General features: G+C 42.3%; 1 protein-coding gene across 8 annotated transcripts in view; it reads left to right on the top strand.

The window, feature by feature from the left end:
* Positions 1-10969: 10969 nt before the first annotated feature.
* The window catches only part of C2CD5 (C2 calcium dependent domain containing 5), an 82449-nt gene continuing 81287 nt past the window's right edge, over positions 10970-12131 (top strand). For 3 of the 8 annotated variants that reach the window (XR_003437783.1, XM_027129440.1, XM_027129441.1), the window contains exons 1-2: positions 11004-11186; positions 11304-11422. Coding sequence is in view for 6 of the 8 variants with exons in the window: in XM_027129440.1 (XP_026985241.1) it covers positions 11333-11422 (90 nt within the window). In the remaining 2 variants the exon portion in view is untranslated. Of the gene's footprint in view, positions 11187-11303; positions 11423-12131 lie in introns of all 8 variants that reach the window. The other 5 variants (XM_027129436.1, XM_027129439.1, XM_027129437.1 and 2 more) reach the window with 3 other exon arrangements.

Below are 12131 nucleotides of genomic sequence, written 5' to 3' on the forward strand. Positions count from 1 at the left end.
TATTACCTGCTTTCAGGGAGACAGAGAGGAGGGTCAGAGTGGCCCTATTGCATTGGCTGTTTCATAAGTAGCTTTAATTCAAAATAATCAATGTGCCATTGAGGTACATTTTGGGGCGGCCTACTCTGAACCCCAACACATGTAATGCTTCAGTTAAAAGAAGCCGACCTTTCAAGGCCCTAAATATAAAAAAAAAAATGTTTTAATTTGGTGTCACTTTAGGCATCAAGGTCACTTTACAAGGAAAGAGGCAACTAGGTCATGACAATGGGTCCTGACCATAGATGGACTTTTCAAACTTTGGAGACAATTAAGGCAAGAAATGTCAGCAGCAGGTAGCTTTTGCCCTACTGGAATTCTGCCTGAGACTACCATGTTAGAGCTAATCTAACCCGCCATAGGATGGCAGGCCATCTCAGGAGACCTGAGACCTGTCGCTGACAGCCAGTGCAAAACTGTCCGTCTTGTAAGGCCACATTCCCCCCTGGCCAACCTATATGCAGCTACATGAGTGAGCCCAGCAAAACTGACAGAGGAGCCATCCAACCAACCCCCAGAACTGGCATAAGGAATCCTTGCTTTTAAGTCACCAAGTTTTGGGGTGGTCAAAACAGATTGGAACAGTTGAGGAAGACATCATGAAACTCAGCTAAAAAGGAACAACAGGCCCCAAATGGAGTCATTTATGCGAAGTCCACAACACCTAACCAAGACTTAATACCTAACCTAATTGCTATCTCAACCCCCTCAGAACGTGACCTTTAACGAGTCAACCTGGAATTGCCTGTCAGCACTAATCGAGGTAATTTGCCCCATAGGTACTTTCTTTCCCCTTAGGAAGGTGACCCTGCCTGAAACTGCATTCTTTGTGAATAATTTTCTGTTTCTGTCCCCCTTTTTGCCTTTAATAACCTTTCCTTTTCTGTAACTCAAGGGAGCTCCTATCTATTCGCTAGGTGGATGCTGCCTGATTACGAACTGTTTAGTAAAGCCAATCTGAGCCTTAAATTGACTCCATTGAATTTTTGTTGTTTAACAACATGTACAAAACTAAACTCAATTTGCTTGACTTTCAGAGTCCACTTTTTCTAGTAATAGTGCCTTCATTTCTATTCCATTGTGTCTTGAAACAGAGGCATACTTTTTCCTTCGTTTTCTTTATTTCCGTCTCTAGTGTAGAGTGTGTAAGTCTCATTAATTCTTCCTTAATAATTTCCTTCTCCGTTTTCCCTTCTTTTAACACTGTTGCCATGTTAATGTTAATTTAATAACTAAAGCATAACAATGATTCTTTGTTTTTGATCTTTAGCAGTTCAGTTTATCCTGAATCCTCATGGAGCTCTCATTGTAATAAAATATTGCTCTAATTATGCTTCTTTCCTCCAAAAAATCCTTAAATGGCTTCCTTTGCTGACACAACACTGTTCTTACTCCTTCGCTTTACTGATTGAACCACCTCCCTCCCGATTCTGGTTGCCATGTGTAGTCCTGAGCATAACCTATCTTTCTTCCAAGCTATCACTTTTCTCCAAAACCCCCAATTTCGGCCCAATAACAGTAGTTATTATTTCTACACTATTCCATAAGCATTCTTTCTTCAATACTTTTGATCTTCCCTGACCATTCTCAGATTCTTTTTTAACTCCTTTAATATTTTGTCCAAACCATGCAATTAACACCCACTATATAGGCATTTATTATAGTTACAGTTTTCATATGTAATATATGTTCTAACCACACACCTAAACTGCAAGTTTCTGGAGATCAAGGTGCATACCTCAGACCTTGTATAAGGAAAAAGTGTTGTCAGAGTAAAGAGTGATCAGTAAAGAGTAACTGATACTGAAGGAAGCAGTCAGATTTGGGTAGGTGGGCAGAGAAAGGGCATTTGAGAGGAACAAGAGGAGCAAGAGAAAATGCACCGCTTGTTCCAGAGACTGGAAATATGATATCAAATAAAGGGTCAAGTTAATTCCTTAACAACAACAACAAAAGCAGGGCTCAGCTGTTCTTCTTCCCCTTGCTTACTTTTCTCCAAGGCACAAGGGTGGTCATTTTTGCCTCAGGACTTTTACACTTGTTGTGGAAAATATAATCACCAAAATAGAATTTTAAAATTACTTTGTTGTTTGCAGGAGCCGTGTTACAGGAAGGAAAGAGGGGGAGGGTTCACGAACTGTAGGCAAATTACCACCGTACCCCAGTTCCTTAACATACAAAATTACAGGATCTATTTTATCCAACTCCCCCGCCCCCGCCATCCTCCAGGGTTGCCTTGTGGTTAGCAGCGGGGAAATGCCTCCTACACCCAGCAGGGTGGCGGAAGGGAGGGTCCTGTAGTCAAAAGTTCCTGAGAGCTCTTTAAAACGGGCGCTGTTTGCATACATTTGAGGGTTTTTTTAGTTTTTAATTTTTAAAAATTTTTAAATTTTTTGGCCACGCTGCGCAGCATGAGGGATCCTAGTTCCCCAACCGGGGATCGAACCCATGCCCCCTGCAGTGGAAGGGCAGAGTCCTAACCGCTGGACCTCCAGGGAAGTCCCTATCTGCATGTATTCGAGAGGGTCACACAGCTGGTCCAGTAAAACACTCAGGAACCACCATTTACACAAGCCCTTAACTTCTCTAACAACTGATACGAAGTGCTGTAACCATTCAACAAACTCATTTATTCGACAAATATTCTCTGAGTACTAGAGAATATTTGAGATAAACACTGTTCTAGAGGAAACATGCCTCACAATTAACAATATACAAAAATCATATACACAGAAGTTTTATGAAAGAGTAGGGAAATATATATACCATGAGAATACTGATCAAAAGAAAACTGGTCTAGCAATATTAATATAAATGAAATACACTTTCATACAAGAAAATATTACTAGCAGTTCACTTGTAATGTTGAAATGCTCATGAGGAAGACATCACAATTTTGTTTCTGTATCCTCTGAATAACAGCCTCAATACATATAAAGCAAAAAAGTTGACCGAACTGTAATGGAAAATAAATAAATCCACATTCTTAATAGATTATTGTGGAGAAGCTAATTTCTTTACCATCCCTTCTCTCCCTGAATCTTTGCATTGCGTATTCCTCTCCTTTTTTCCTGATATTATCTTCTTAGAGAGCTAGTTTCAAGTTATTCTATTTAAAATAATGCCTCTCTATTATTCTTTTTTTTTCATTAAATTATTCTATAATTTAGACAGTAAATATGGTCTATTTTTGCTTCTTTCCAATAGAATACATTTGATCACATTTTTTTTTATACGGCAGGTTCTTAATAGTCATGAATTTTATCCACATCAGTATATACATGTCAATCCCAATCGCCCAATTCATCACACCACCACCACCAGCCCCCGCTGCTTTCCCCCCTTGGTGTCCATACGTTTGTTCTCTGCATCTTTGCCTCAATTTCTGCCCTGCAAAACAGTTCATCTGTACCATTTTTCTAGGTTCCACATATATGCATTAATATTTGTTTGGTAATCAGATATTTGCCCCACCATGAAGGTAAATCTTTCAGATAGAAAAGTTACCTCTGGTAATAGTTCTCTCTCTGGGCCAAGCCCCCTATCTAAATTCTTTTAGACGGTTAAGAGAGAGAGAAAAGTTTTTCTTGAATCTGCTGGGTCTTGATTGCCTTCAGCTCAAAATAATCCACATATGCAGAGGGACATATTTTGGGGTGGTGAATTGGGATCTATTTCAGTTTGTATATGCTGAAATGAAACAATTCATTCGAAAAACAATCCCCTTGAAATGGAACAGTCTAGCACTAGGTGATAGGGTTAACACAGGTGGAGCATCATGGTTTGACTTGAAACAAACCCAGCAAGGCAAAAATTAAATAAAAAACCCACTTCTGACTGATGCCCTTCTCTTTAAGTTCTGAACATTCTTACTTTCTTATGAAGAAAAGGGTCTGACAAGAATAAAGGGGCATCACCTGGTCTTTGGCAAAAAATTCCCCTAAAATAGAGTGATGCAAATATATTCACTATTTAAAAACATCACTTTGGCTGCTTCACGGTGAATGGATTAGAGGAAAGCAAGAGTGGAAGTGGGGATACCCGTCATCCAGGTGATAAACAATGGAGGAGAGTAGATGGATTTGAGAGATGTTTAGGAGTTATAAACCATGGGACTTGGTTTGTCAACGGTAAGGAAGAGGAAGAGTCAAAGGTAATTGTCAACTGTGGCTAGACTTTTCCAGATAGACCTTAAGTACACATAAATGGAAAATCTCTCAGCTTTGCAGTACAGACACTAATAAAGGGAGCTTGTCCTGGTGCTGGCACGATAAGAAAGTCAAGGCCTTTAGCCTGCTTTTTACACTTGCGTGACATGGCTCACTGAGTGCATTGTTGGTTACTGACACAAAGCAGTGGGTTCCGCTTTAATAATCTAACGATCTGGAGCACATCTTACTCAATGTGGTGAGGATGCCCACCATCCACTGGGCTTGGCTTTATGAGATTCAAGGAAACCAGTGGGAAGATGAGCCTACCTAGCCGCCTATTTGGCTCATTTTTATCCTTTATGCAGCTGATTTGCTGCTTTAGAAGTGAATCAATGCAAAAGTAACTGAACCGAGTTCAAGTTGTCATTTGTATCTACCCTCAATCTTAAACCAGTGAGTCTCTGGCTTGAGCACTTGACTAGACATCTGGTTGCGCTACTGTTTGAGATGGGGACCACAGTGGAGGAGAACTGGGCCTTTTATTTTGCTGCTGTTGTTGTAACTGCTGTTGCTGCAGCTGTGTGAGAAGTAAAGAAAATAAATTCCGTTTTGGATATGTTGACTTTAAGGTTGCTTTGATATTCCAAATGGAAATAGGAACTAGGCAGTTGTATATATGGGTCCAGATCCCAGAAGAAAGTTGTGGGCTAAAGATAAAAATGTTAGAACCCTGGGCTTCCCTGGTGGCGCAGTGGTTGAGAGTCCGCTTGCCTATGCAGGGGACACGGGTTCATGCCCCGGTCCGGGAGGATCCCGCATGCCGCGGAGCAGCTGGGCCCGTGAGCCATGGCTGCTGAGCCTGCGCGTCCGGAGCCTGCGCGTCCGGAGCCTGTGCTCCGCAACGGGAGAGGCCACAGCAGTGAGAGGCCCGCGTACCACAAAAAAAAAAAAAAAAGTGAGAATCCTTAGCCAAACAGATAGAAATGGAAATTATGGACATGAATGAGATCGCCTAGGGAGAGAGTATAGTTAGAAGAGGAGCAAGAACGGGACTCCGAGAGAAACACGTTATTTGTCAAGGACAGAGAGCGGGCTGAGAAGACAGATGTATATAGCAGAATAGGGAAGAGAAGCTTGGGAGACTGTTTCAAGGGGAACGTGATCAACTGTCCAATGCTATTGAGAGTCCTGTAAAATGCGAACTGTCCACTGGATTTAGCGAGCAAAGTTTATTGATGGGCTTAAGCGAAAGCTGTTTTGGTATAGCGGTGGTAGCTAAAGCCAGATAGAAACAGTTTTAGGAGCGCCTGGGACGTGAGGAGAGGACACCAAATATAGACAACCCTTGAGAAGCTTAACTTTGAGGGGATGGAGAGAGATGAACAGATTTTAGGAAGCCAGGAAAGAAGAGAGAGCAAAGTAGTAATAGTATATGTGCTAAATGTTACGTAAATTTAATTCCACAAATATTTGTTGATCACATGAGGGGCACAGGGCGGGGAAATGAGAATTGCAAGATGAGAGAGTAGAAAGCAGTCCTTCCCCTCAAGGTGCTCAAAGTTCAATAGGGGAGAGACAGCTAAATAATTATGTATAAGGACAGTGCAGTAACACATGTGCTAGACACAGTGGTAGCATAGTATGTTTATTACGAAGGAGAACAGGGAAGACATTTGAAGTCACGTTTAAACTGAGTTATGAATTCTTAATTGTTTTCTCGGATGACTATGAGAAAGGTATCCCAGGCAGAGAGAAAAGCATCATTTACCGGAAAACTGCATACAGCCTTTAAAGAATATGGGTTCTTGGAATGGCATTGTCTAGATATAAACCCTGTCTCCAAAATTACCAGCTCTGTGACTTTGGGTAATGACCATACCTTTGCCAAGCCTCAACATCCTCATCTATAAAATGAAAGCTGATAATTCCTATGTCAGATTTTTCGGGAGGCATAAAAGCTGAGATGCACTGAATTCAGCAGCTGGTACACAGTAGATATTCAATATACATTAGCTCTTGTTATTACTGTAGGATTTAAAATGCAAAAAGTGTGGCAAGGTATGAAGCTAAAGAAGGTAATCAGGAACCAGATCATGATGGATTTGTCAGGAAATTCAGCATTGTTCCCAGCACTAATGAAAAGAAACTGGTGCAATTATTAGAAGACAAACTGAAGTCAGGCTTAATTCTACCAAAAAAAAAAAAATCTTCAGGAAGCATCTTAATTATAATCTCCTGTTGATGAAGCCTAAGGCAACAGCTATGTACAAGTACCTCTCAGGCTACTAATTAGGAGGCTGAACTGCTAACCTCTAACTGTGCAATTTGCAATTTTTTTTTTTTTTTTTACATTACAACGTCTTGTAACACAATGTATTATTTCTCATTAAGATTGTTGCTAAACTTCAGTTTTCTAATTCTTCTCTTTATATTTTTTGGTATCTAAAATGAAAAACTGGTAGTATGGCAACGCTTTGATTTCACTAAAAAAGCCCTTTCACTCTACCACCAAAACAAAACAAAACACACTAGGATTAGCTGATCATGTACTATAGCTGACCTTGAGAGTATGATAAGGGCTTTTTTTTTTTTTTTCCTGTGGTACGCGGGCCTCTCACTGTTGTGGCCTCTCCCATTGCGGAGCACAGGCTCCGGATGCGCAGGCTCAGCGGCCATGGCTCACAGGCCCAGCCGCTCCGCGGCATGCGGGATCCTCCTGGACCGGGGCACAAACTCGTGTCCCCTGCATTGGCAGGTGGACTCTCAACCACTGTGCCACCAGGGAAGCCCTGGTAAGGGCATTTTTAAGTGTAGGGTTAGACTCCATAAAAAAACTGCAGGTAGATCTAAGGAAATTTGCATTGGAACTGTGGTCTCTATCCTTTTGTCATAGTTTGGATGGATCAAGGTTTCCCTAGTCCAAAAAGTCAGTGGTTTCTCTTTTAGATTTTTATTTTGAGGTAGTTCAACTTCTCACTTACGTAAGCAATATTCCTTCTGTAAAAGAAATTTTTGCTTTGAAAAGATAATTCTGGGTCACCACTGCCTAGAGTACTTAATTTAACCCATTGAGTAATTTTTTAAATTTTTTATTTTTTTATTATTATTTTTATTTTTCCTTTCTACAGTACGCGGGCCTCTCACTGTTGTGGCCTCTCCCGTTGCGGAGGACAGATGCGCAGGCTCAGCGGCCATGGCTCACCGACCCAGCCGCTCCGCGGCATGTGGGATCCTCCCGGACCGGGGCACGAACCCGTGTCCCCTGCATCGGCAGGCGGACTCTCAACCACTGTGCCACCAGGGAAGCCCTATGATTATTATTTTTTAAACAAATCTATTTATTTATTTTTGGCTATGTTGGGTCTTTGTTACTGTGCATGGGCTTTCTCCAGTTGCAGTGAACGGGGGCTATTCCTCGCTGCGGTGTGCGGGCTTCTCATTGCGGTGGCTTCTCTTGTTATGGGGCACGGGACCTAGGCACATGGGCTCAGTAGTTGTGGCTCATGGGCTCTAGAGAGCAGGCTCAGTAGTTGTGGCGCATGGGCTTAGCTGCTCCGCAGCATGTGGGATCCTCCCGGACCAGGGCTTGAACCCGTGTCCCCTGCATTGGCAGGCGGATTCTTAACCACTGTGCCACCAGGGAAGCCTTTTTTTTTTTTTTAATTGAGGTAAGATTGGTATGTAACATTACATTAATTTCAGGTGTATGACATAATGATTTGATATATGTATACACCACAAAGTGATCAACACAGTGATTCTAGTTACCATCCATACAATTGACCACTTTCACCCATTTTGCCCACCCCCAACTGTCTTCTCCTCTGGTAACCATCAATCTTTTCTCTGTATCTATGAGTTTAGTTTCGTTTTGTCTGTTCATTTGTTTTCTTCTTTAGATTCCACATGTAAGTGAAATCATATGGTATTTGTCTTTCTCTGACTTATATCACTTATCATGATCCCTCAAGTTCCATCCATGTTGTCACAAATGGCAAGATTTCCTTGTTTTTTTATGGCTAAGTAGTATTCCACTGTATATACATACACATCTTCTTTATCCATTCACCTATGAAGGGACACTTAGGTTGCTTCCATATCTTGGCTATTTTGTAAAATGTTGCAATTCAAATGCATACATCTTTTCAAATTAGTGTTTTTGTGTTCAGCAAATACCAACAAGTGGAAGAGCTGGACCATATAGTAGTTCTATTTTTAATTTTTTGAGGAACCTCCATAATGTTTTCCATAGTGGCTGCACCAATTTACACTCCCACCAACAATGTACAAGTGTTCTCTTTTCTCCACATCCTTTCCAACACTTGTTAAATTTTGTCTTTTTGATAGTAGTCATCCTGATGGGTGTGAGTTGCTATCTCATTGCAGTTTCGATTTGCATTTCCATGATAATTAGTGATGCTGAACACCTTTTCATGTGCCTGTTGGCCATCTGTATGTCTTCCCTAGAAAAATGTCTATTTAGATCCTCAGCTCATTTTAAAATCAGATTGTTTGATTTTTTTGCTATTTAGTTGTTTGAATTCTTTATACATTTTGGGTATTAGCCCCTTATCAGATATATGATTTGTATTCCCATTCAGTAAGTTGTCTTTTAATTTTGTTGATGGTTTCCTTTGCTATGCAGAAGCTTTTAAGTTTGATGTAGTCCCACTTATTTTTGCTTTGGTTACCTTTGCTTTCAGAGTCAGTCCAAAATTTCAATGCCAAGACCTATGTTAAGGATCTTACTGCCTATGTTTTCTTCTAGGAGTTTTATGGTTTCAGGTCTTACATTCAAGTCTTTAATCCATTTTGAGTTAATTTTTGCCTATGGTATAAGATAGTAGTCTAGTTTCATTCTTTTGATGTAGCTATCCAGTTTCCCACTGTATATTCTTGGCTCCCTTGTTGTTAGTTAATTGACCATATATTTGTGGGTCTATTTCTGGGCTCCCTATTCTGTTCCACTTATCTGTGTGCCTATTTTTATGACAATATCATACTGTTTTGATACTATAGCTTTGCAGTATAGTTTGAAATCATGGACTGTGATACCTCCAGTTTTGTTCTTCTTTCTCAGGATTGCTTTGGCCATTTGTGGTCTTTTGTGGTTTCATACAAATTTTAGTATTGTTTGTTCTAGTCCTCAAAAAATGGCATTGTAATTTTTGATAGGGATTTCATTGAATCTGTAGAATGCTTTGGGTAATATGGACATTTCAACAATATTAATTCTTCCAATCCAGGAGCATGGAATATTTTTCAGTATTTTGTGTCTCATTTCTTTCACCAATGTCTTATAGTTTTCAGTATACAAGTCTTTCACCTTGTATTAATTTATTCCTAGGTATTTTATTCTTTTGGATACAATTATAAATGGGATTATTTTCTTAATTTCTCCTTCTGATAGTTGGTTATTAGTTTAAAGAAAGCAACAGGTTTCTATACATTGATTTTGTATCCTGCAACTATAGTGGATTCATTTATTAGTTCTAATTATTTTTCCATAGAGTCTTTCTTTATACAGTATTATGTCATCTGTAAATAGTGACAGTTTTACTTCTTTCCTTCCAATTTGGATGCCTTTATTTTTAAAGTTAAAAATATCATCCTGATATCTTCATTTGGGAATTTTCCACTCCTGATGAATCCAGTGGTATAATCTTTTTACTGGAATGGTTAGTGCCGATTTTAGTATCTGATATGGCACGTATTGTTATTTCTACTTTTGACGCGTGGTATGGAGTGATTTGTGTTACCTCTTGCGTATGTGTGTTTCAACTTCCCTAATTTTTTTTTTTTTTTTTTTTTTGCGGTACGCGGGCCTCTCACTGTTGTGGTCTCTCCCGTTGCGGAGCACAGGCTCCGGACGCGCAGGCTCAGCGGCCATGGCTCACAGGCACATCCGCTCCACGGCATGTGGGATCTTCCCGGACCGGGGCACGAACCCTTGTCCCCTGCATCGGCAGGCGGATTCTCAACCACTGCGCCACCAGGGAAGCCCTCCCTAATTTTTTCTGATGGTCTGAGCTTATAAATTAGGCCTCATTTTAGCATGTTTATGTATATATACAATTGGGTCGATTCTTCAAGATGTTTAATCAAGCTTATCTGGTCCAATTAGTCGAACACAATTTCCTATGATAGGAGGTCCTGAACTACTGCCAACATTGTAGGTCTTATCTTTAGGTTTGCAGATGTTTAATAACCACACTGAGATGATCTAAGAGTGCAGGGCAATTTCTTTCAAGCAGTGGCTTTGGATTTCGAAATTTTGGGGGGTTTTTTCCCCCAAAGATCTACGTTAACATCTGTCACCCAGTACACGTGTGTATGACTGAATAAACAGTGTTACTGCAGAATACTTACTCGACTATCCAAGATGTTCCTGAAATTTTTCACTCTGTTTCAGATATAAGAAAAACTGTACCCTTTTCAGGTAGAAACCAGTTAAGCTGATTTCACGAACTACTAGTGGGTTGTTAAAGGCAGACTGAAATCGCTCCTCTAGCAGTCTCTGCTGCTTCTCCTTCTGTCCCAGCCTTTTGGAAATGCATTGCAGAAGTTACCGAGCCGCAGCTGCGGTTCATTCCCAGAGGGTGGGCAGGTTTTCTTCCTGGGAAGCAGCAAGGCGCCAAACTACAGCCCCAGACTCGGTGGACGATGCGGGGCTCGACCCGTTTCCCTGCCTACCAGCTCCCTCGAAGTCCGTCCCGCCTCCTTTATCTGCTCTCCGCGAATTTAGTGCCTCCCAGGAGAAGTGGGCCGAGCGCCGAGCGATCGATGCCTCTTCCCCGCCCTGGGAGCCGCCATTTTGGGGGGAGGAGAAACACTCGCATGGGCGGCTGCGGGTCAATGGGATGTTGACTGGCTTCTGCTTCTCTTGCCAGCGCTGTGGAGCCGGGGCAGAAGCCTCCACCGGGGTCGCTCCTCCGGCAGCCTCTCCGGAATGAGGCCTCAGTTCCCGCGCAGGACGGCTCCCTTTTTCTTCCGAGAGTAAGTGGCGGCCCGGCGCGCCCGCGCGCGCCCTCCGCTGTCAGTTACCCCGCGCGCCCCCGTCTCTCCCCCGCCCCGCTGGGCGCTCGGCTCAGACTCGCTTGTTTATTTCTGCAGGAGCCCAAGGAGAGGCCGAAGCCGAGACGATGCCTGGGAAGCTGAAGGTGAAAATCGTGGCCGGGCGCCATTTGCCGGTGATGGACCGAGCTAGTGACCTGACTGATGCCTTCGTGGAGGTTGGTGCAAGGTCCTGCCCCTCCAAACACAGGGAGCGCCGAGCCCTGTGAAGGATCTTAGTCACCTCGCCCGCAGCCTCTCAGCCTATTCCCCTGTCGACCGCCCTGCTGGGTGCAGTGCTTGTACAGCCCTCCCTGGGGGGCTGACTGCCGAGACTGCAGCCCATGTGATAGGAGCACTTACTGCTCTGCCTGCAGGGTGACCCTGATGTCAGGACTCCTAACAGGCCACCTGCCAGTCAGGACATCCCAAGGTGTGACCACGCGGCCACTGAAACACACACACACACACACACACACACACACACACACACACACACACACACACACACACACACACACACACACACACACACACACACCCTTCGTTGGCGGGGGGAGGGTAGTTAGCTTTTAATGCTAGAGTGATGGAGATGATGTTTTAAAAAAAAAAATTGTCATGAGCCAGAGCATTAGAACGATAATCATTTGGGCTATTAATGTTTGGAGTTGATAGATGCATGATAATATACAGCCTGATTCCATATCAATATAAAATATTGTTGATGTTCCCTAAAGATTCTCTGACCTAATCAGACATTGCCATGGCAATACTCAAGCTCAACTTCATTTTTATGTGAGAAACAGTTACTGGGTGTGTTATTGGGCCAGATGATAGGTAATGGGGATACACAGATTGCCAAAGCCTAGTCTTTGCTTTCCGGTATCT

This window comes from Aethalodelphis obliquidens, unplaced genomic scaffold, assembly GCF_003676395.1.
Source record: "Aethalodelphis obliquidens isolate GAN/ISIS:26980383/991018 unplaced genomic scaffold, ASM367639v1 scaffold36, whole genome shotgun sequence".
In the NCBI taxonomy this organism is placed as follows: Eukaryota; Metazoa; Chordata; class Mammalia; order Artiodactyla; family Delphinidae; genus Aethalodelphis; species Aethalodelphis obliquidens.